This window comes from Pleurodeles waltl, chromosome 7 (assembly GCF_031143425.1).
Source record: "Pleurodeles waltl isolate 20211129_DDA chromosome 7, aPleWal1.hap1.20221129, whole genome shotgun sequence".
Classification (NCBI taxonomy): domain Eukaryota; kingdom Metazoa; phylum Chordata; class Amphibia; order Caudata; family Salamandridae; genus Pleurodeles; species Pleurodeles waltl.
This window is the reverse complement of record NC_090446.1, coordinates 549,472,452-549,496,133: the sequence shown is the minus strand read 5'-3', so window position 1 is coordinate 549,496,133 and position 23,682 is coordinate 549,472,452. Positions and strand designations below refer to the sequence as shown.

At 44.1% G+C, this 23,682-nt stretch overlaps 1 protein-coding gene across 1 annotated transcript in view; it reads right to left on the bottom strand.

The window, feature by feature from the left end:
* Window positions 1-23,316, bottom strand: part of LOC138246923 (vomeronasal type-2 receptor 26-like) — a 471,463-nt gene extending 448,147 nt beyond the window's left edge. The window contains exon 1 of the mRNA XM_069201670.1: window positions 23,059-23,316. Within this exon, the coding sequence (XP_069057771.1) occupies window positions 23,059-23,316 (258 nt within the window). The remainder of the gene's footprint in view (window positions 1-23,058) is intronic.
* Window positions 23,317-23,682: the final 366 nt, after the last annotated feature.

Below are 23,682 nucleotides of genomic sequence, written 5' to 3'. Positions count from 1 at the left end.
GTAGTGGAATACTCCTAAATTTGTTTATCACTACTGTGAGGCCTGCTCCTTTTATAGACTAGCATTCGGACTGACCTCATAAACGTTTTTAGTGGTAGATTCTGATCTGAAAGGGGTAACCAGGTCATATTTAGTATCACCATAATGGTAATAAAAAATCCTGCTTATCTGTGAGGTTGGATTTCATATTACAATTTTAGAAATTCACTTGAAACCATCTGTGCCTTACAGCCTGTTCCCAATCAAAGTCTGGTCTGTGTTGGTTGACACTCCCCTTCTGCATTTCACCCAGACAACCACAATCACAGGGCACTCAGTCACATCTTCATTCATTTGCATATTGAATGGGTCTTCCTTGGCTGGAAGGGTGGAGGGCCTGACGCTTCCATTTCAAAGGCCAGTGACCTGCGGTCACAAAATGGACTGATAAACTCCTCACTGGGGCCCTGGCAGACAGGACTGGACTCAAAGGGGAACTTGTGCACTTTAAAACTACTATTTGAAGTCTCTCCCACTTCAAAGGCATTTTTGGGTATATAAACTGGGTCCCTGACCCTACCAACTCAGACACTTCTGGAGCTACACCTGCACCCTGCCAGAGGAGCTGCCTGGCTGCCCAAAGGACTCATCTGGACTCATCTGGACTGCCCTGTTGTTGCCCTGCTGCCCTGTTGGCCTCTGGCTTTGCTGAGAAGGACTCTGCCGTCCCCAAAAGTGCTCTCCAAGGACTTGGATTGAGCTTGCTTCCTGTTTTCTGGAGTCTTAGGGCCAACAAAGACTTCACCTCTTCAAGAAATCCCTTGTGTGTTGAAAAATAACGCAACACCTGCAGAAAATTACACAAAGCCTGCATTGCAACTGAGAAATCGCCATGCAGCCCTGACTTCCCAACTGGAAATTCGATGCAGCTCCTGATAGCAAGCGAAAATTTGACGCATCACCTACCGGACCGATGCAGCGCCTGAAAATTTTTCCAGCGCGTCCAGGATTTTCAACGCATCGTCCATGGGCATCAAAATATCCCAGCGCTGCAGTCAAGAACCAAGACTGTGCAGCAAAAAACAACCCAAAACCCCTTGCAGCATGGAAAGAAACGACACATTGTCTGTGTTGCATCGGTAAATTCAACACAACACCTTATTTTTCCAAGCATTTCCTCCTCTGCGGTCTCCGTGCACCTTTATTTTTGACACATACCAGGTACTGTATGTAAAAAAGAGACAATTGTTTATTTCTAAGTATTGAGACTTTTTTAACCCCTTCGCTGCCAGGCCTTTTCCCTCAGGTGCCAGGCCTTTTTTCGGCTATTTGGGGCAGTTCACAATTAGGTCCTCATAACATTTTGTCCACATAAGCTACCCACGCCAAAAAGATGTCCTGTTTTTCCAACATTCTAGGTATACTAGAGGTACCCAGACTTTGTGGCTTTCCCTGAAGGAGACCAAGAAATTTTCCAACATACAGCAAAAGGTTTGTTTTTAAAAAAAATAATGGGAATAATGGGTTGCAGAAGAAGGCTTATGTTTTTTCCCTGAAAATGGCATCAACAAAGGGTTTGCGGTGCTAAAATCACCATATTCCCATCTTTCAGGAACAGGCAGACTTGAATCAGAAAACCACACTTTTTAACACAGTTTTGGCATTTTACTTGGACATACCACATTTTTACTATTTGTTGTGCTTTCAGCCTCCTTCTAGTTAGTGACAGAAATGGATGTGAAACTAATGCTGGATCCCAGAAAGCTAAATATTTATGGAAATTAGACAAAATTCTGAGTTCAGCAAGGGGTCATTTGTGTAGATCCTACAAGGGTTTCTTACAGAAAATAACAGCTGAAATAAAAAAAATATTAAAATTGAGGTAAGTAAACTGCCATTCTTTTCCACATTTTACTCTGTAACTTTTTCCTGCGATGTCAGATTCTTGAAAGCAATATACTGTTACATCTGCTGGACTCTTCTGGTTGTGGGGATATATAGGTCTTGTAGGTTTATCAACATCCCTAGGTACCCAGAGCCAATAAATGAGCTGCATCTTACAATGAGTTTTCCTTCTATACTTGGTATACAGCAATTAATTTGCTGAAATATAAAGAGTGAAAAATAGGTATCAAGAAAACCTTTGTATTTCCAAAATGGGCATAAGATAAGGTGTTGAGAAGCAGTGGTTATTTGCACATCTCTGAATTCCAGGGTGCCCATACTATCATGTGAATAACAGGGCATTTCTCAAATAGATGTCTTTTTTACAGACTGTCTTATATTTGGAAGGAAAAAATGTAGAGAAAGACAAGGGACAATAACACTTGTTTTGCTATTATGTGTTCCCCCAAGTATCCTGATAAAAATGGTACCTCACTTGCGTGGGTAGGCCTAATGTTCGCGACAGGAAACGCAACATGGACACATCACATTTTTTACACTGAAATCTGACGTGTTTTTTGCAAAGTGTCTAGCTGTAGATTTTGGCCTCTAGCTCAGCCAGCACATAGGGAAACCTACCAAACCTGCAAATTTTTTTTAAACTAGACACCTAGGGAAATCCAAAATGGGGTGGCTTGTGGGGCTCACACCAGGTTCTGTTACCCAGTATCCTTTGCAAACCTCAAAGTTTGGGCACAAAAACACTTTTTCCTCACATTTTGGTACAGAAAGTTCTGGAATCTGAGAGGAGCCACAAATTTCCTTCCCCCCAGCGTTCTCCAAAGTTTCCCGATAAAAATGGTACCTCACTTGTGTGGGTAGGCCTAGTGCCCACGAAAGTAAAGTCCCCAAAACACTATCTGGACACAGCAAAATTATCAAATACAAAACTACCTGTTTTTGGTCCTGGGCTCAGCAGCCATCTAGGGAAACCTACCAAACCCAGACGGTTCTGAAAACTAGACATATGATGGAGTCTAGTGAGGTGTGACTTGCATGGATCCCCCAGTGGTTTCTTACCCAGAATCCTCAGCAAACCTCAAATTTAGCTAAAAAAATTACATTTTACCCACATTTCTGTGTGGGATCACCGCACCAGGACAAAATACCAACCACCCAACTTTCCCCTCAGCCTCCCAGTAAAACTGATACCTCACTTGTGTAGGTGGGCCAAGTGCCTGTGACAGGGAAGAGCCAAAAACATGTTGAAATTAAGGGTGAACCAAAGCGGGTCCAAAAGGGCAGTTTAAAAAAAAACATTTTTAGGCTGACAAGTGCAGCAGACTTTTTATAGGTATAGATGAGGCAATGCTGGGTGGTAGGAATTTTGTGGATTCCTGCAGATTCCGGAAAGTTCCATCACAAAAATGTGGGAAAAATGTGTGATTTCCGGCGATGTTGGAGGTTTGCAGGCAATTGTGGGTAAGAAAATGGTGCGGGTGCATGTGAAGCACACCACCCTGGAATCACCCAGATGTTTAGTTTTCAGATGTGTCTAGGTCTTGTGGATTTTTCTACATGGCAACGTCCCAAAGTCCAAAAAGTGCAGCCCTCACCATTTCAAATGGGACGATTTTGAGAGTTAGCCAAGCTCTCATGGGCCAAATGTAAAACCAAAACCCAAAACAATGAAATGTTCTCTTGCTTGCCATGGGTTAAGATATTTTAGTGTGTGGGGGGATAGCTGAAAGACTGTTACCCCTTCATTTGGGGTGGGGGCATAACCAGGCCCATACTGGTTGGTAGCCACCACCCCACTATTTGTTTTTAAATTCCCTGGCATCTAGTAGACTTTCAGCCCCCCAGGGTGTGGATCGGGGGTAGCTGTCCTATCTGCCCACTAGTGAGCAGAACAACTTTGGCCCCATTTATTTGGGGTGGGGGTATGGCCATACCCCCACCCTCTTATTTTGGAAAAAAATCTTCCCTGGTCTCTGGTGGGCTTTCTGCCCCCATGGGGGCAGACGGGCCTTCCAAAAATAGGCCTATCTGCCAACAGTAATGTGCCCCCATGGAGAGAGACCCTTGCCCAAGGGGCTGCCCCCCCAAACAAAACCCCCACATGCACACACACCAATCCCAGGTGGAAAAGTGGTATCTGCCCCCCAGGGGGCAGATCGGTCTAATAGAAATAGGCCGATCTGCCCCCAAGAGGAGCAGAAATGGCATAAAATAAATTTGCCCCCAGGGGAGCTACCCTTGCCTAAGGGGTAGCTCCTCTTGCGTGAAATTGGCACAAAAAAATAAAAATCCCTGGTGTCTAGTCGTTTGTGCCCCCCTTGGGGGAAGATTGGCCTAACAAAAATAGGCTGAGGCAGAAATGGCCTAAATACAATTTGCCCCCCCCCCGGGAGCGACCCTTGCCTAAGGGGTCACTCCCCATATATAAAAATACAAAAGTAAACATAAAATAACAAAAAAGAAAAAAATCCCTGGTGTCTACTGGTTTTTGCCCCCTTGGTGGCAGATTGGCCTACTAAAAATAGGACAACCTGCCCCCAAGGGGGGCAGAAATGGCTTAAAGATAAATTTGCCCCCCCTGGGGAGTGGCCCTTGCCTAAGGGGTCGCTCCCCACACACATAACATAAAAAAAAAAATTAACCCTGGGTGTCTAGCGGTTTCTGTCCCCCCTGGGGGCAGACCCGCCTAATTATAATAGACCAATCTACCCCCAGAAGGGGCAGAAATGGCCTAAAAATAAATTGTCCCCCTGGGGAGCTGCCCTTACCCAAGGGGCCGCTTCCCTTTTTCAGTAACAAAACAAAAAACATTCCCTGGTGTCTATTGGCATTTCTGCTGGGGACAGTCTCTGATGAGGTCAGCGCGCAAGTGATTCCCCTTCCATCCCTGCCCAGGGGAGGGGGTTGCCAGGCCCCTAGGGGGAGCACTAGCTCTTGCCCCATGGACCCCTGTTTGGACATAACGGTTACGTCCTGGCCACCCAAGCGGTGCTGTCCAGGACATAACCGTTACATCCAGGGCACCCGAGGGGTTAAACCTTTTAAAAGTGATATTTCAACTTGTGCTTATTGAATCTTTGTGTTTTGACCTTATTCTATTGGGATAAATATTATCTATTTTTCTAAACCTGTGTGGTGTATTTTTGTGGGGATTTCACTGTGTTACTGTATGATTTATTGCACAGATACTTTACAAGTTGCCTCCTAAGTTAAGCCTGACTGCTCAGTGACAAGCTACCAGAGGGTGAGCAAAGGATATATTGGATTGTGTTGTATCTTACCCTGACTAGGATTGTGGTCCATAATTGGACAAGGGTGTATACTTCTGCTAACTAGAGACCACACTTCTAACAGACTTTTCAAACTTCCTAATTCGTCTTTATTAAATGGTGCAGAAAATGCACCTATGGAATAGAAAGCTAAATGTCAATTGTGGAATGCAGCACTTTTGATGCCATCCACTAGCGTGACGAGGAAAAGATGGCTCCATTGTAGCATGACTACCTCAGTTTAAGCCTGCAGCCCAGCCTGTCAAACATAACCCTTATGTCAGGGAAAAAAAACTTTCACCTAAATTCTAATGCCACCCCTATGTAGACTTGTAGCCCAAAAGTGGGACATGTAGGAGTAGATTTAAGAAAAATCCACTGGGTGCAGCATCACTTTTCTTGCGTTCCTTAGCGCCCCCCTACCGCCACCATGTGTTCACTGTATTTAAAATACCATGCACCTTGGCACAGAGTAGGGGGCAATAGCATCAACATTTTTGATGCTATTGATGAACTGTTCAGGGTTAGCACCAACATTTTGGCACTAACCCTGAACAGTACATAGAAGCCCATTGTAACCAATGGTGTGCCCCCTTTTAACACCTGCTCTGAGCAGGTGTTAGAAATGCCGCAGAAAATGGCACAACAAAATTTTTTAGATTTCTTTTCACCACTTTTTTAGCCCCCCCTAACAGGAAAAAATTCCCCTTCCACACATTATGCCTGGCATATTGTGGTCCAAGGGGGTTACAAAGTGGTGCAATGCATGCATTGCACCACTTTATAAATCTGGCGCTGTGATTTTGGCCTAGGTAGGCCATATTAGCATAAAACATTACTCTAAAGCGGTGCACGGAGGCGCTTGTCCCTCTTAAATCTGGGCTGTAGAATTTTAATGTTACCATATCAGTAAGGCGACAAGGATCAAAGCTATATTCATTATAATTCTGTATCGTAGATTTGGGATAAGCTAGAAAAATAATTCAACCACTCTTTTTAATATTTCTTTAAAACCCAACTCAATGGTAAAGTTTCATCTTTAATTAACATTTAGGAATAGTAACTGCCTGCCTGTAGCTCTTGGAGGCTACATTACCTCTTCATCTGTGATCAATGAAAAAGTTTGACCTTAATAAGGTCTCAAAACAGATCCCAAAGCAGGCATAATAGCTTGGGAGTGGTAAGGTGTTTTCTTACCCTGCAGGGAGGCCAGCTGAGGTGGGACCAGGAACTTAATTAACTTCAAAGGAGCCTGTCCTGTCACAAGTAAATGTTAGGTAAAATGGGAGGGCCCAGCCCTTGTTCTCATGGTCAGACTGGCACCAAACCCAGAGAGAGGAAACCTACCCCAGAACTGGTTTTGAGTGGCTACAGAGTAGGGGAGCACTCAGTACTCTGGCCACATTTCTAGATGGGTGCATAGGTTCTGTACAAGGGGAGAAGGGTGTCCCAATTTTTAATCCCCATGTGAGAGTGTTTGCTGCAGTGAAAACAGGAAGTGCTGCAAAAATGGGTAGGGCAGCCCCTGGGCACTTTTACCTCATTGGTTAATGAAGAGCCAAGATTCACCTCCACCCACGAGCTGGTGCTAGGCATACATGTGCCACCCCAAGGCACTCCCAAGTGCTGTTCCAGAGGCCCCAGAATCCCTGACTGAGTCTAAATGGACTTCTAGCACCCCTACAAACTGCCCCTTGCAAATGCTTTAATCTTCAACACCTCAGGAGAACTGGATGAAAACCCCAGCCTAACTGCCCAGGCACAACTTCACTGGATGAAGAAACAGGTTTCTCTCGTTGGGAGCAAATCTCATTCAGTGGGCTCTTGGTGAAAGGGTATCCGGCCTTGTGGAATCTGCCATTGGATACAGCCTGCAGCCTTGCCCTGCTGGAGCACCAGACCCCTGTGACCCCGCCGCCCGTATCATGTTCATTCTGTTGGGCCGGCAGGTGGAAACATTGTTTCCGCCCGCCGGCCCAGCAGAATGCCTGGCTGGGACATTGCCGGCGGCTCCACATGGAGCGGCCGTCAATGCCTCTGTGCGGCGGGTGCAGCTGCCCCATCGCGCAGGGGCACAGGGGCCCCTGCACTGCCCATGCCAAGTGCATGGGCAGTGCAGGGGCCCCCAGGGGGGCCCTGGAGCACCCGTCCCACCAGCCAGGGAAAGGCTGGTGGCAGTAGGGATCATTATCCGAGCAGCGCTGCCCTGTCGGATAATGATTCCTTCCACCGTCAGGCTGCCTGTCGGAGGCAGCATGGCGGTGGAGGAGGGCCGCTTATGGCAGCCCTCCATGTGTTCATTATATGGCAGTTCAGCCTGCCATGCCGGTGGCGGTCTTTTCACCCGCTGCCGGCATGGCGGGCTGAACCACCAGGGATCATAATTACCCCCTAAATTCCCAATTTACATCTTGGTGGTATAGATACTCTGCCACAATAGTGATTGAGTATATATATCGCCAAGATAATGATGTGCCTGCCAAAGTGATGGGCAGCCTAACCTTTAGTTTAATCACGGTGGAAACTACGCTGTCTCTGCCGTAATTAAACCCCTCTGTGGCCCTACGGAGTAGGGGCTGCCAGAGGCAGACCTCAAATTTCACCCCCCTAATTTCAATTGGTGGAATTAGAGGTCATTTTTTACTGCCCATTACCCATTAAAAACTGCCAAGTGCTCTCCTCACCATGGGAGATGACTCACTTGGCAAGAGGAGCATTTTCGTTGTTATTTTCAAAAAGAGAACCCCACTGCTTCAAGATTTTCTTTTCGAAAAAGAAAAACTGTTTGGTTCATGGCTCCGTCATGTTGCTGGAGCAGTGCACCAGACTGTAAACAGCATTGACAGGAACCACTGTGATGATGGTTTCTGCCATGCATTAGAAATTACCACTAGACATAATATAAATCGGGCCCTTACTATCAAAAATAAAAGTCAAAATACTGTGACAGGCCTTTGTCTGGCTTAAGTCCTCTCAAAGTTGTATAGACATAAGGCAAGGACCCTCCAAAGTTCTCATAATGAAGGGAGCATTTAGCTATTTTTACAGACCATTACCAACAGGGTTTTCCTAGTGGTGATGGGCAGTGAAAAATGACCTCTCAGCGTGGGCTGAACCTCTAGTGATTCTGGGCCAAATAATTTAATCTCCCCATGCCAATAAAGAGTGCATATGATCTTGTGTAGTGTGACTGATGTTCACATAAAGCACTAATACCTTCAGGTCTAGTTCATGTTCTATTAAAAAACTGTGGAAAAATGCACTAAGACGTAAAAGCAACACCTGCCGTAAAGAAAGACAAATAGATACACATTTACCGGCTGATTTGTACAAAGTGAAACCAGAAGACATGGATAAATCACATCTTCCCTGCTTAATTTGGTGATCTTAAGCAAACATTTTAATTCATAAGAATTTTATTTTTCATTACTGCCTATGAAAGCATCTCAAATATGTACGTTCAGACTACCAGTTGTACAAAACTATTACTTTTAATAAGTACTTCTCGGTGCAATCCTACAAAATGCCCTATTATTTTCAAAGCTTCCACATGTTCAAGAAATACACATTTTTTATATTTTTTATATTTTATCTGATGTTTGTTGTATGATTTTCATAGCAAATATTTTCAGGGCTCAGCTCGTGCATGGGCTCCAAAAGGTAAGCCAGCCCACTGGTTTGGCCATGGCTTGGTGCTCTCTCATAGTTTGCAAGCTCGCCCACCTCTAGGTTCTAAAAAGGCTGCCCAAAGAATTTATTTCTTTCACAAAGAAAAGCTGGACATGTAGAAAGAACAAGCACAAATGGCTCCTTGAAATAAGGACATAGGTGACAAGTTACATTTACTTTACCTTACTTCCATTTTTGGACAAAGTAGTTAATATCATAAAGGCCAAAGCATAGTTTTAAGAATTTGAGGTTAGTTTTTTCAGATAGTGACATCACCTTATGAGTGCAGGTTCCGTATAGGTGTCAGCACCAAACAATTTATGCTGTTTTGCTTGCAAGATCTGTAGATTGACAATTCCGGATTTTGTTTTAACCAATCTTTTGAGGATCAATTTACATTTTTCATAAGTGATATTGAGGTCCAATGGCAGGGCCATCTGTAAGTCGCCAACTCATGTCTGAATGGCCAAGACCCAAGGAGTGGTCTTAGAGTGTAAAATTGCAAGACCCAGATGATGTTTAAAGGTGCCTCTTTCCACCTTAATTAGCTAAACTGGAACTCTAATTAAGCAGCATTTTAAACCAAATAGTGCTCTATAAGACTGAACTCCAGGTGAAGTTGGGCTTCCCTTGCTGAGGTTGGTAAGCTGAAGATCCATTTCTACAACTTCAACTGTGCTGAGCTGAGCAATTGACCAAATTTGCCAGGGAAGGCTTCAAGCCTATATGTGAGCAACAGTAGATACTTGCTATTCAGGAGACAGGGATGCTACAGAATAGCCTGAAAGATAGTTCAATACTTCGGTGGTAAGGGACTGCTTAGGTTGGCCTGAAGCTTGGAATACCAACACAGGTACTTATATGAATTTGCACTATTGAAGGTAAGTAGACCCATCGTCTATATTTTCCTGGGTTTATTATGACTCCTTTTCTTTTTTCTTCATTGATTTCTAAATTGTTATTTCTGCAATAGCATTCCAGATTTCCCTTTGACTGTTAAAGGCCTACAGCTGAGTGGTCCAATAGGGCAACATCTTTGGTGACTTGCACAATGCGCTGCAGCTGTTTATTTTACTTTGGCAATCATGCTCTACAATTTGCGATTCATTCCTCCATGTTGGTGACAAACTGATTGAACAGAATAAGTGGTACTTACACCCATTTAAAACTTTATAGATTAAGGGGCTCATTCTGAGCCCGGCGGGCGGCGGGAGCCGCCCGCCTGGAGGGAGCCGCCAAATGACCGCACCGCGGTCAAAAGACCGCGGCGGCCATTCAGACATTTCCTCTGGGCCGGCGGGCGCTCTCCAAAAGAGCGCCCGCCGGCCCAGAGGAAATGCCCCTGCAACAAGGACGCCGGCTCAGAATTGAGCCGGCGTAGTTGCAGGGGTGCGACGGGTGCAGTTTGCACCCGTCGCGTATTTCAGTGTCTGCATTGCAGACACTGAAATACACAGTGGGGCCCTCTTACGGGGGCCCCTGCAGTGCCCATGCCATTGGCATGGGCACTGCAGGGGCCCCCAGGGGCCCCGCGGCACCCCCTACCGCCATCCTGTTCCTGGCGGGAGACCCGCCAGGAACAGGATGGCGGTAGGGGGTGTCAGAATCCCCATGGCGGCGGAGCGCGCTCCGCCGCCATGGAGGATTCCCCCGAGCAGCGGGAAGTCGGCGGGAGACCGCCGACTTCCCGCTTCTGACCGCGGCTGAACCGCCGCGGTCAGAATGCTCGTGGGAGCACCGCCAGCCTGTTGGCGGTGCTCCCGTGGTCGGTGGCCCTGGCGGCCACCGGCCGCCAGGGTCAGAATGACCCCCTAAGACTTTTGGTCAGGGTTCCTTTTGCCTCTAGATTTACTTGAATTCAACTATTGAAATATGGTGCTATAACTTCATTGAGTGTTTGCCTGTGACCCCTCGTATCATCAGCTTTGATCAGAGCAGGGTTATGCCTTTACTGTTGAATGATTTCTTGAAATCAATGAAGCATGCATATGGGCCAGGATTTGTTGTTAGTTATAGAAAGATAAACAAGCAGAACAAGACCCACAATATATGTTACTGGTGCTTTTATTTCCCCCAGATCCAGTTCAGAACTAAAGTTACTGACTTGCATGATAGACTTATTCACCCACTCCCTCACTTCTTGAGGATCAAAGAGGCCAATTTTTTGCCTCAACATCCAGGAGTGCTATAATGTTATGCCCCCCCTTTTTTACGTATTGAATAGATTTTGAATCCCTTCCAGGATGATGGTATTAAATGGGAAATATTGCAATTCTCGAAGGTGTGAATTAATGAGTTTAACCAAAAAGCAGGATTTATTTTGAAAATAAATCAGGGGTATGCCATTTGGTCCCAGGTCACCAACCCTCCAACTTTTCAAGATTATTTTTCACAGACTCTGGCGGTCATTCTGACCTTGGCGGACGGCGGAGGCCGTCCGCCAAGGTACCGCCGTCAGAACACCGCACCGCGGTCGAAAGACCGCGGCGGTGATTCTGACATTTGCCCTGGGCTGGCGGACGGCCGCCAAAAGGCCGCCCGCCAGCCCAGGGCAAATCAACCTTCCCACTAGGATGCCGGCTCAGAATTGAGCCGGCGGAGTGGGAAGGTGCGACGGGTGCAGTTGCACCCGTCGCGTATTTCAGTGTCTGCTGGGCAGACACTGAAATACTTTTTGGGGCCCTCTTACGGGGGCCCCTGCCGTGCCCATGCCACTGGCATGGGCACGGCAGGGGCCCCGCGGCACCCCCTACCGCCATCCTGTTCATGGCGGGAGAGCCGCCATGAACAGGATGGCGGTAGGGGGTGTCTGAATCCCCGCTCCGCCGCCATGGAGGATTCAGACTGGCAGCGGAAAGTCGGCGGTAGCCCGCCGGCTTTCCGCTTCTGGCCGCGGCTGTACCGCCGCGGTCAGAATGCCCGGCGGAGCACCGCCAGCCTGTTGGCGGTGCTACCGCCGCCCTCCGCCCTGGCGGTAATTACCGCCAGGGTGAGAATGAGGCCCTCTGTGTTTTCCCAGCGTACAGATTTTGTTGCTGACTTGGATGCTAGACTTGTTGTACATTGCTCATTATTAGTGATTTTAAAAGTTATTATCTCCATCCAAGAGTTTGTTTCAAGAAAGACGTTTTTGAGGTAAGGTTAAAAACTATGACAGTGTTTCTTTTTAGGCTCCTTTCTAGCCTAAAGGGCAGTTAGGTATTTCTCCAATACCATAGTGGTTGAACTATTATGAGGGGCAATCAGTTGGCAATGATAATTTGTGGATCCATCTACAAAATGCGTTCAAATCTTTAGAGGAGCATGCTGTGTGTAGAAAGGCCCAGATCCTTTGATCTTCAAATTTTCTGGGCTCTCCTATCAATTTTTTCAAAAGAATTTTTGTAGAGTTTTGTCTTACACAGAAAGGTATGTTGCACATATCGAGGCTTGTACATTAGCAACATTGTATCAGGCTTTTTACATCTTTGCAGGAGGTAGTCATAGGTTGTGAAACCGATTGTCACTTGAATTTTACAACACAGTACTAATCAATAATGCTGGACCCACGGTCCTATCCCCATCTAGATGTCTGCCATGTTTAACATGTGAGAGAACTAACGTAGAAGAACAAACCCTGAGGAGGAATAGGATGCAGGGGAATGGTCGACATAGGGGGAACGCCTTTACATTGGTGTGGGCATGGAAATCCCCTTGTTAGTACTATAGTCCTAGTAATACCAGGGTGGTAACTAGAAGAGCAATAAAGTGGAGTCCCCCCCCTGCATACAGACCTCTAGTCCTTGTCAGTTTGGGCCTTATATTAAATACTTCTAAAACAGCATCCAATGTTAAGGCAGTCAGGTGCTTCCGAAGTCCACAGTACTTTTTCCTGCGCAATGCATGCCCCTCAGCAGTACCCCATGTATTACCTCCTCCCGCTAGCTGGCCCTAAGAGGGGCACAGGAGGACTTCCAGCCCCTGCTGATCTGTTGTTTGGCCTGTCGAAGGGCCAGGTCAACAAAATGTGACAAGGTTTTAGTATGTTTGGATCATGGGTGCAAGCATAGGAGACAGTGCACCTGGTCAGCAGGACATCTAAGACAGTTAAGGGGCACTGTGGGAAATATTTTATGTAGTTTTTGCAGTGTGAAATAAGGCCTAAATCCTAAATAAAATTGGATTTGCCACCAACGTCCTTTTCCCAGCAGGTTTGAAGGGATGTTAGGGAAATATGCAGGTGTAAATGCAGCACCTTACACCGCCATTTGACCAAGTGCCTCGGGGTACCCATTTCATATACTGCCTGGATGAAGGAATGTGTCTTGGGTTCTGTTCCTGTGGGAGCTATGTGTGCCCGGATGTATCAGGAAATGGTAGCATGTGTCAAACAAGCATCTGCAATGCAATAGGTCTCACATTTGCGAGAGTTAGAGCTATTGGCATTGACAATGGTCCTTTCCTGCAACATAATTCCAGTGGCCCTGCATATAACTAAAGAACTTAAATTTACCTTCATCCTCTATCTGCAGCAGAAAATGGCTATGTTGTCATTAGGTTCCTAGTTTAAATATGCCATGCTGATTACAATAGAATACCACTTTCACCACCACACCATCAGAGTTGATGGCTGACTAACACAATTCCCAAAAAAAGACTCAAGACAGCCACGGAGTAGTAACAAGAGAGATAAACTAGAAGGGTCACCCGCACTCACATGGACAATTTCCTAGTTGAACGTGTTGGTAGAAAATTTTCACCAGTTCTACTTGCACGTCCATTCCAGAAGCTCAAAAAAACAATCACTGTTGCATGGATGTCCTTTATCAAATGCATACTCTGGCTTGCCAGTTGACACTCCAACCACTGCTCCCACTACCTCTCTGGAACAGAGGTTGCCACCTTTCTCAGGGAAATATACTGGACCCTTGTTTATGTTTTGAGAGTATAGAAATGCCCAGGGGTAGCACTTCAATAAGTTTTCAGGAAAGTGCTCTATTTTTTAACATGCCAATTCTGCTTAGTAATAATTTTATGACTGTTTAAATCATCATCATCATCTTCATCAAAACGCTTTATTCCATATGAAGATAATCAACCATGAAGATAAATAAACAATACAATTCATAAATCCTGGTGACAGTCCACCAGTATTTAAATACCATAGTAATCATTAAAAAAGATAGTAAAACAGTCAAGTTAAAAAATGTTAAGAACTTTTAAAAATACTTTAACTTATTCCGTCAGGTAATAGCACCCTTCAGAAAGGACCCAAACCCATGCCACACCAATACATCAGAAGCCATGTGCAGCCACAAAAAAGCTGACGATATTGCACAAAACCCTCTGGCCTCAGCAGGGGGAAATCATTTTAAAATACCCTTGAAATTATTTTGTCTTGGAATATTAGGATGTATGTTTACCTTTCAAATGGAAACAATAGCGGCTTTTGCCACCATCTGTGTCACTGAAACACGATTAGGTTTTTTTAAATGTAAAAGCCAGTATAAAAACATGTGTGTTGCGTGTGTGTGTGTGTGTGTGTGTGTGTGTGTAGGAGGGCGATCAGCACACACTACTATTTCTGCCTATGATTTAAAATTGTGTCTCAAATCTGGAACGACACGGATTGTGTGCCCCATGTTTATCTGCATGGGAATTTCCGATTACGTACGCACGATTTGGAGATCGTACGCATCAAGATGTGCGTTACAGGGAATATCATGCGGTAGAAACAGTCACAAAAGCATTAATCCCAACTGCATGGAAAAAAACTCATTCATGATAGAAGCCTATATTAAATAGTGCACTGGTGCCATTTTTGGTCCCGATTTGCACTGCACTCATTATGAAGCAGTAAGATTCTTGTTTGATTTCTATATTTCCACTCTTTGCTCTTATTCTAGACTTTGGACAGCAAATAAAAGGTATGGTATAAAGGCACTAATGTTGGTGCCCACCTGTGTAATGTTGTTACGTGCAAAAGGGTATTTGATGTCACTTCCGCTTCTGGTATTTTGGTGAATAGACATTCTTATGCACAAGTTAGTGGCACCCATGCAGATTTACAACATTTTTGGATGCACGTTTAAGAGAGAGTTAAAAAAAATAAATGTACATTATTCCAATTGACTTGTGTGTGCAGCGTTTAACCTGGGTTAAAACATCTGTCATTAATGCTTGTTTTTGTTTCTCAGACAAAAAAAAAAAGAATAAATAAGAAGCGCAATCACGCAGCCAGTTAATAGGGTGGCAGCAGCCAAGGTGTTTCAGCAATATTTTGAAACTATAACCTGATACTACTGTTCACATCCTGGAGCCTGGTCTGCACTCCCTTGCTGCATACTGAACTATTTGAGGCCCACAGGGTACAGAATGCTCTTGCTGTTTATTAATGTTAAGTCAGACAACGGATTTTCAACTGCAATCTGCACACACACCTCCACCCACACCAGAGCCAGCACAGTTCCTGCAAAACATGCAAGCCAGAGAACCTGAAACCCCGCTAATTTCAAAAACATCAACTCAACAGCTAAGAAGCTTGTGGCATACTAAAGCAACAAACTTTTATTAACTCAACAAAACAATACTAAGATATTCTAAGTCTGGCAAAAGGCTGACAGAAGCCCACGTCAAATGAGAATACCTCCGATCGAGTTCGCTCTATATGAAACTTCAAAGCGATAAGCCCACCATGGTGCGCAAAGGGGACAGACAAAAGACAAGCATTTGCATTGCAACGGGTCTCGCATTTGCTCGAGTTAGAGCTTTTAGTGCTGTAAACTCCTAACCGGACTTTTCTTGCCACACAAATTACAAACACAGTGCGATCACGCTATGTAAAATGCAGCATGATCGGGCTGAAATTGAAAACGGAAAAACCAAGCGCGATAGCGCTATGTAAACCCCAGCATGATCGCGCTGCGTGGAAAATAAAAAGATAAAGTAGTCCGGAAACCATGCTGAAAACACTGAGCCTCAAATGGTTTCAGTAGTTTACCAGTGCTCTGTAGGTGGGCTAAACACCGGAAAAGGTATGACATATGCATGCCTTTCACAAATGAACGCAAGTGGATTTTAAAAGACAAGCCCATGAACCAATGTAAGTGACTAACGTGAAGCCCAAAGAGAGATTACAGCATGGGACGGAGCACGTTGTGCTCGCCCATAAAAAGGGAAATGGACAAATCATGAGTTCGAGTAAAGTCCTGGTTGGACCTGGGTTCCCCATTCAGGAACAAGTCTCCCAGTGTTTGTATGGCTACAGACTCCTAGGATTCCAATCCAACAGAAGTAAGTGGGGCCATCAGAGTAGTAAACCTCAGAATTATATTTTCTCCTGTCAATTTTTCACATAGCTTTTGTTGCTTGACCAGTTGCTTTTGAATTTGTGCTGCATCATGATTTGCTGTATTCAGTTTTCTACACAAGTTACAGAATTGTCTTTTCTATGTTGAAAGGCTGAGCGTAATCCCGGAACTTATGCAGATTGATTGAGTAGATGTATTATGTTTCAGCACAGCACTATCATTTGACAGCTCATCGCCCCTAGACAATAGGTTACCCTATTGTCTTATTGCTTCCTCCCAAACAATATGGGAATGATGGGGCACACCAGAAGAGACAGTAGTTAGGAATTCTATCAAGTCTCCTGGAAGCAAGTTCATCCATTAAAGCAGTTGGTCCTCAACTGATGATAATCACTTGACTCATTTGGCCTTGGGGCAACAATTCCCTTTCTTTAGAACTGGAATTCTGTAAATTATAACTGGTGATGGCAAAAACGTTTATTTGCCGAAAGTGTGTGCTTTCCAACCAGGGTTCAATTTTAAATGATTTCACTTGGTTTATTAGATGCAAGGATACTATTGTTTAGTCCAACACAGCATTTCATTTTGGGGCCCCTTGAGAGAAGGCTGGACTGATTTACTGTGACATTGTATTTATCTTATATCTATGCTATTGAAAAATTGTATTAATTGCTTGCCAAGAGAATCCAGTCTCTGTGGGAGATAGAGTGAAGGTGGGACTTGCCAAATTAGGTTTTGCTCTATAGTTGTTTCGGTGTTGGAACCAAACACAGTGGGATTTAAATCTCTGGTGATTATGAAATCTTTGCTAGAGTGTGTAGTACATGTAGTAAATGATTCACCATTTTGCAAAGGAAGCTAAAGCCTGGTTTTCAATATAAATTTAATATAATACATTTTTGAAACTTCACATTCAGGATTCTCAATTTGACAGCAAAGATTTATGGTTTTCTGACATTATGGGCCTGATTATGAAGCCCGACCACCGCTGTGTTGGCTGTCCGACTGACGCAGTACGATGTTGTCAGTGTGCTTAACTAGAGACTGCCGGAGTCCTGCTGACACCGCCAGCCATCCACTGACCGCCTTGACAACAGCTGGGGTAAAGCAGCCGTCACAGGGTGGTATAGGCAAGGTGACTACATTACAATGTGCTGTTCCTCTGAGCTGACCATGGTAGGAGAGACCGCCAGTTATGAGATGACTGAATAGAAGGAAATGGGGGTGCTAGCTCCTCCATTTCCTTCTTTTCCCTTTGATCTCCAATATGGGCCCCTTCATCCAGGCCCTCCTCTTCACGGCAGCAACTTTGCCCCAGAAAAAAGAGGTAAGTACGTTTTACATTTTACTGCCATTGACTGGACTGGGCAAGTATGGCCCAGTCACCAGCAATGGATTAGTACATGCACAACATATTTTTACACATGTGTCATGCATACCTGTACCTTTTGGTCAAAATGTAAACACCTGCATCAACACAAATGTAAAAATTCACCTTGTATTGCTGACCGCATCCCCTGATATTTTCAGAGCCGGATTGTCATGGGCTTCATAGCCCTGCAGATGAAATGCCTCTGTTTTTCATTTCAATTGAAGGCATGCAATATCATAATTCTTATGGTATCTTAGGCCAGATGTATCTAGCAGTTTTGCCCATTCTGTGCCTATGGGAAAATGTGCTCGTACATATGGCCGCTTGTGCCTTTCTTATTGGTGATAAGTTGAGTCCATCCATCTATATTCCTTGAGCATAGTTGTAGCACATTGATTTGATGGTTTCTGGACTCACTACTTTTTTCTAACCCAATTTAGTTATGGGCTCTGATTTGTGAACCTGTTTATTACACATAACAAGTAATTGCTGAATAGAGTTTCTGGTAGCCATGACCAGTCTTGAAGCAGATCTTCTGAATGAATAAGCCTGCAAACCCTATTGCCCTGAATCCTAATGCTGATCAAATCTGCATTAGCCTCTTGGCAACTCGAGAGAGGGTCTTCAAACTTTCATGAGTGGTTGTTTGTGAAGGTTTAAATATACAGTAGGTTGGGTCCTCTTATGTTGGGCACCAATGTTCTTGGAGCATGCTTTCTACTAGAAAAATTGGACCTTGCTAAATTCCCATTTGTTCCTGAGCGCAATGTTACATTGTTCAGCAGAGGTTTTTAAATTGTTAGATTGCTTTTGGGTTCAGATGAGGAGATGTGTATCCACATATTATCAAACTATTGCTTCTGGGATATAATGGATTGGAGATCATTTCTTGACCTTAATAACAGTATTTCTGTTTCATGAATTTCTCTTTGTTGGTGGGGGGTGAATGCAATATTGATAATCGATTGATCAGAAAAAATTGAGTTATCTGGCAGTGATTTACCTGCTTTGGAATGTTACTACAATTTAGATAAACTTGTGGTCCTCATGAAATGTACAGGGCCTTTAATAAGATAATTAAGCCTTGATGAGTGCAATTGTTTTCCATTAGCTGATGTTGATGCTAGTGAGGTGCTAAAACATGTGCACATGACATATTGCTTAGTTCAAGGTCACCTACTCACTCATCATGGTTTTATGGAAATGCCTCACTGAGGGCAGGCCATGTTTGAGGTCTAATAGTAGGACAAATTAAATTGAAATATTATTTTGTTGGTAGAGCATGCAAGAGCACTTTGTTAGGAAAAGAGGCCCGAGATTATGGCCCTCATTACGACCCTGGATGTTGGCGGTAATTTGGGGAAAGGTACTGCCAATAGGCTGGCGGTACCTTTTCCCAAATTATGACATTGGCGGTTTGGCTCAAGCCAAACCGCCAATGTACCACTCCGTCCGTCAGGGTGGTAATGGCCACTGGGCTGGAGACTTCGGTCTCCAGCCAGGCAGCCTTCACAATCCCACCCTCGGGATTATGGCCCCACCACCACCATGGTTTTCGTGGCAAGCGTACAGCCACGAAAACCATGTCGGTAAGCACTATCAGTGCCAGGGAATTGCTTCCCTGGCACTGATAGGGGTCTCCCCCACCTCCCCCTTTCCAGAGTCTTCCCACACCCTACCCCGGCCGACCACACCCACGCATTTACACACCCACACTCGCACACACATACACACACACATACCCACATCCACCCACGCATGCACACATACTTATCCACACACCACAACTCACACTAACATACATTGTCGCACACACCTATTCACAGCACACAACATACACGTACACTACATTCACATGCAGGCATTCACACACTCATTCAAAGCAAATCACACCAGCATGCACGCATTCAAACAAACTTTATTCGGCTTTCAACAAGCCATAAAAGTATCAAGTAATAACACGTGTAGTAATAAATAAGTAAGAGTAAGAGTAAGATAATAAGTAATAAAAAAGGGAAAGGTAATAGAACACATCCTTAATTCATTCAAGTACAGGTATATAAAACTTAGTGAATTTACACCAGTGTAAAATCGAATTTCCTTGCAGTTTTTTCCAAGAAGTAAGGAGTTTACCGGAGATTCCAAATGTTCAAATAAAATTAGTCCAGTACACCCATAGACTTCCTTACAGAGAGTACTGTGCATAAAAAATTTGCAAACATTCCACACATTTCAATAGAGGATAAAATCTGTAAGCTAAAATACGTGTCACGACACTGACACAAATTAATCGATCTTAAAAAAGGCAATAAGAGACGTTTTCTAGATATATCATAAAATTTACAAAAGAGGACCACGTGCATTGTAGATTGGGGAGCCTTTGCATCACAAGGACACGCTCTTAAAATTGTACTCCAGTCATTCATGGTCAGAAAAGTTACTAGCCGATGGAAGATATCTAAGCGGAATTTTGTGAGAACAAATCGATGTCGAGGATTTACCACACTTACTAGATAAGGCTGGACAGCATCCGTAGACAGAATTAGTTGGTTAGACATTCCAGTGTTTTTTTTTTTATTCCACTTCCCATCTCTGTTCTTCCACGTGCTTCAATGTCAAAGCCCTCAATTCTCTCCTGGTTATTTTTTCCAATGATTGTGGGTTTAGGTAATAGTCTTTGCAACCCATATTTTTAAAGAAGGTCATAATGTATCTCAGCCAGGGAACTCTAAGCGAGTGTGTTAGCCTTATGCAGTCGGATAGGATGGCCTTATTTAGTCCAGTGTACTCAGAGGTCCACACTTTGTGCCATAATAATAGGGGCTTTATCTTTATCAGATCAATTACAAAGTGTACCCCAAGTTCCGCATGACTAATATATGATGATGTACTGTTTGGTGCCATTAGCAGGTGTCTGAGGAAATCATTTTCCGCTGTCTGAATCGCATAACAGTTGGTATACCCCGAGATACATGCTCCATAAGTAGGCATTCATAAACAGACACCCCCCCCCACACACACAACACCCCCCTACACACACACAACACCCCCATCCCCCTCTCCTGTTGGAGAACCCGACTTACCTTCTTGCAGGGGGGCCTACGGCTGGAGACAGGACATGGCGCTTCTGTCAGCAGCAGCCTCTGCCAGCAAAACACCTCCAGGCTGCATCATTGCTCAAGATATGGTAGGTGGGGTTTTGCTGGCAGGGCACTGCTGCTGACAGCAGTTCCACCTTACCGCTGTCCGCCGCCATTGTCGTTGGCAGTATTCCGCCAGCCTTCTGGCAGAATTCCGTCAAGGGTCATAATGGGGGTGGGCGACTGGTAGCCATGGCGACGGTATGTTGGTGCAGGTCCCGTGGCGGTAGGCGGCAGTTACCGCCAATGTTGTAATGAGGGCCTATATGTTTCTACTACATGCATTATTTCGACTAAGGCTATTTTTACTGCACATGGCTTATTCTGAAGTGCTGTTCTTTGTTGCACAAAATTCTCTTCATGCAGCTTTGCAGTAGAAGTACCTATTGATTTGTGCTGATCAGTTAAGGTCATTGAGAGTGTGATTGGAGTGGCATCAAGAGCAGGCACTTCAAAAGACAGTTTCTAGATAAGGCCCATTTTCAAGTATCAACAAAATATATATCATCATTGAAAAAATAAAAGAAGGATAAGGAAAATACAAATACAAAATCCATGAAATAAATGAAACAATGTAAAATCATTACTACACTAAGGGCCTGAGTTAAGAAAAGTGGTACAGCACCCGTTGCAACTCCACTTTTCTTGCGCCTCTTAGTTTCCCTCTAACACCACCGTGTGTGCACCATATCTAAGATAGGACGAACCTTGGCGGAAGTTAGGGGAACTAGTGTCAACATTTTTTACGCTAGTTCAGAGCTTTGCAGGATTAGCATCAAAAATGTTGACGCTAATCCTGCAATGCCCATTGAGGACCATTGTTAACAATGGTGTGCCTCCTTTTAATGCCTGCTCTGACCAGGCTTTAAAAGTGCCAAAGGAATTACACAAAGAAATCTGTTCGATTTCTTTGCACCATTTGTTCAGCCCACCTAACGGGGGGAATGCCCCCTTGGCATACATTATGCCTGAGCAAAGGGTTACAAAGTGACGCAATGCGTGCATTTCGCCACTTTGTAAATTTGGAGCAGCGTTTTTTGCCTCGTTGGGCATCATTAGCACCAAAAAAAATGGTGCTAATGTGGTGCAACGAGGCGCTATGGGTTCCTAAATCTGCCCCTTAATTTTTCAAAGTAGCAACCTCAAATCCAGAATTTGTTCCAGATGTAAGCGATAATAACGCATTTGTTAGCCGAACTGGCCCCTCCTACAAAAACATAAAAAGTTAGTGAAGATTGTGCTTAGATTCTCAGTCTAAAATATACATTTCTTGCAACTACCTGGGTAATCAGTTGTATCCCAAAGAACAATTCAGAGTTATCCCATAGACTACAGCTCCTTGATAATTATGTACATACATTTGACAATCTTCCTAATATGCATGTTTGTTGAACAGCAAAACTAATATTCAGTTGCCTTTAGGAATAGTGGGAAGACCATCCTTGTTAAAAATTAATTGAATGTATGTTCTACTTTGGGGAAGCAGCATCGGACAAGAGCAAAATACATATTTGTAAACAAAAAAACGTAGAGCCAGGGCCCAAAGTGTTTCTCGGGAAGCCTTTGGGGCTCACGCCATTCATTGCCCTTGATAGGTCTGGCAAATGGCAGTTCAGGGATAACTACTAGCTGTTAAACTGATACAAAAGTGACATGTTGCACAATTCCAGGCCACCTCAAGTGATAAGAATGGACAAGACGTGGTAGTTAATTATGTGTTTTCAACTACGTGGAACTGTGATGCACGTTGCCGTTTTAAAAAAAAATATATATAAGACCGTGCCACCATGTGGTGAACTGTCATCATCATTTTCCCGGTGTTTGTAAATAGGCGCAGGTGCCGAGCACTGGCAAACACCACTACATCTAGGCACTGGCATGTTCAATTGTTTCTTTACTTTATTTCCGGAGGTGGCACTGGTCTTTCACTTAACAAGTCTGCTTACAGGCCTCACACTGCAACACTAGAAACCAAAACAAACCTAAATCTGAGGAACTCATAACTGACCTTGGCAGTCACATTCATCAAAAACATGGCTAAATAGAAAGTAAACAATTATTTCCTGTATCAACCATTTTGCTTGTTTAAGATTTATCTCTGAACTTTTTTTTTTTGTTAGAAAATTCCAAACTGAAAGTTAATTATTTCAACCATTACCCTCCATATCGTCAAACCATGCAACTAATGTGTGCTAAAACAGCAATACGAGGGAAGGAACATATGACCTTGCTCTATATAACAATCAATGGCATGTCTATTTGACCTCTTCACAATTTCAGTGAAGAATTTACAAAGTTACTGAGAACTTAATGATTATACCCATTTCAATGTGTAATTGTGTGTACAGACCCACTAGACCAAAGTAACAAAAATGAATAGCTACGTACTATGGGATGTTATTAACATTTCTAAACAATGTAATGTCTTATCATACCTGAGGATGCCTGGTGATACCAAGGATTCTGGCTGTAGAAATGCAAGCGGCAGATGGTGCATCACCAATGATTACAGATATTTTGGGTTTGGTGGCACACCTGTAATTTGGGACAGCCATCTGCTGACCCGATAGCAATCCAAAAATCCCCTCGATAGCCCCTGGTTCAGAAAAGCAAGAGTCATATATCTTGAATCCAATGTTCACCTGGGGTAGAATAGCAGGATTGTTGTTAATTTCTTTGGTTGCAAAAACCATGGCAAGAAGACTTTGGTATTGATCCATATAAACGCTGTTAAAAGAACAAAATAACAATTAAAGCTTTTGTGAACGACCTTCACATTTTGCATCAAAATCCAGTAGTAGGCTACATACTGCCAGAGTAGGAGGGGGCAGGTAATAAAGGTGGGTGGTTTGCGGATGTTTCAGTAGAGTCACAGTCAAAGTCATTGCCAGCTGCCATTCCACTGGAGACCTGGTGTGATGCAGGCAAGGCTAAAAAACAGACATTTGACATGGCTTCCATCATGCATTCACCGATTTCAAAACTCAGATACTCACTGCTTTGAAGTGACAGCAATGAAATACTGTATTGTGAATGTAATGTTGTGGGATCTCTGATCC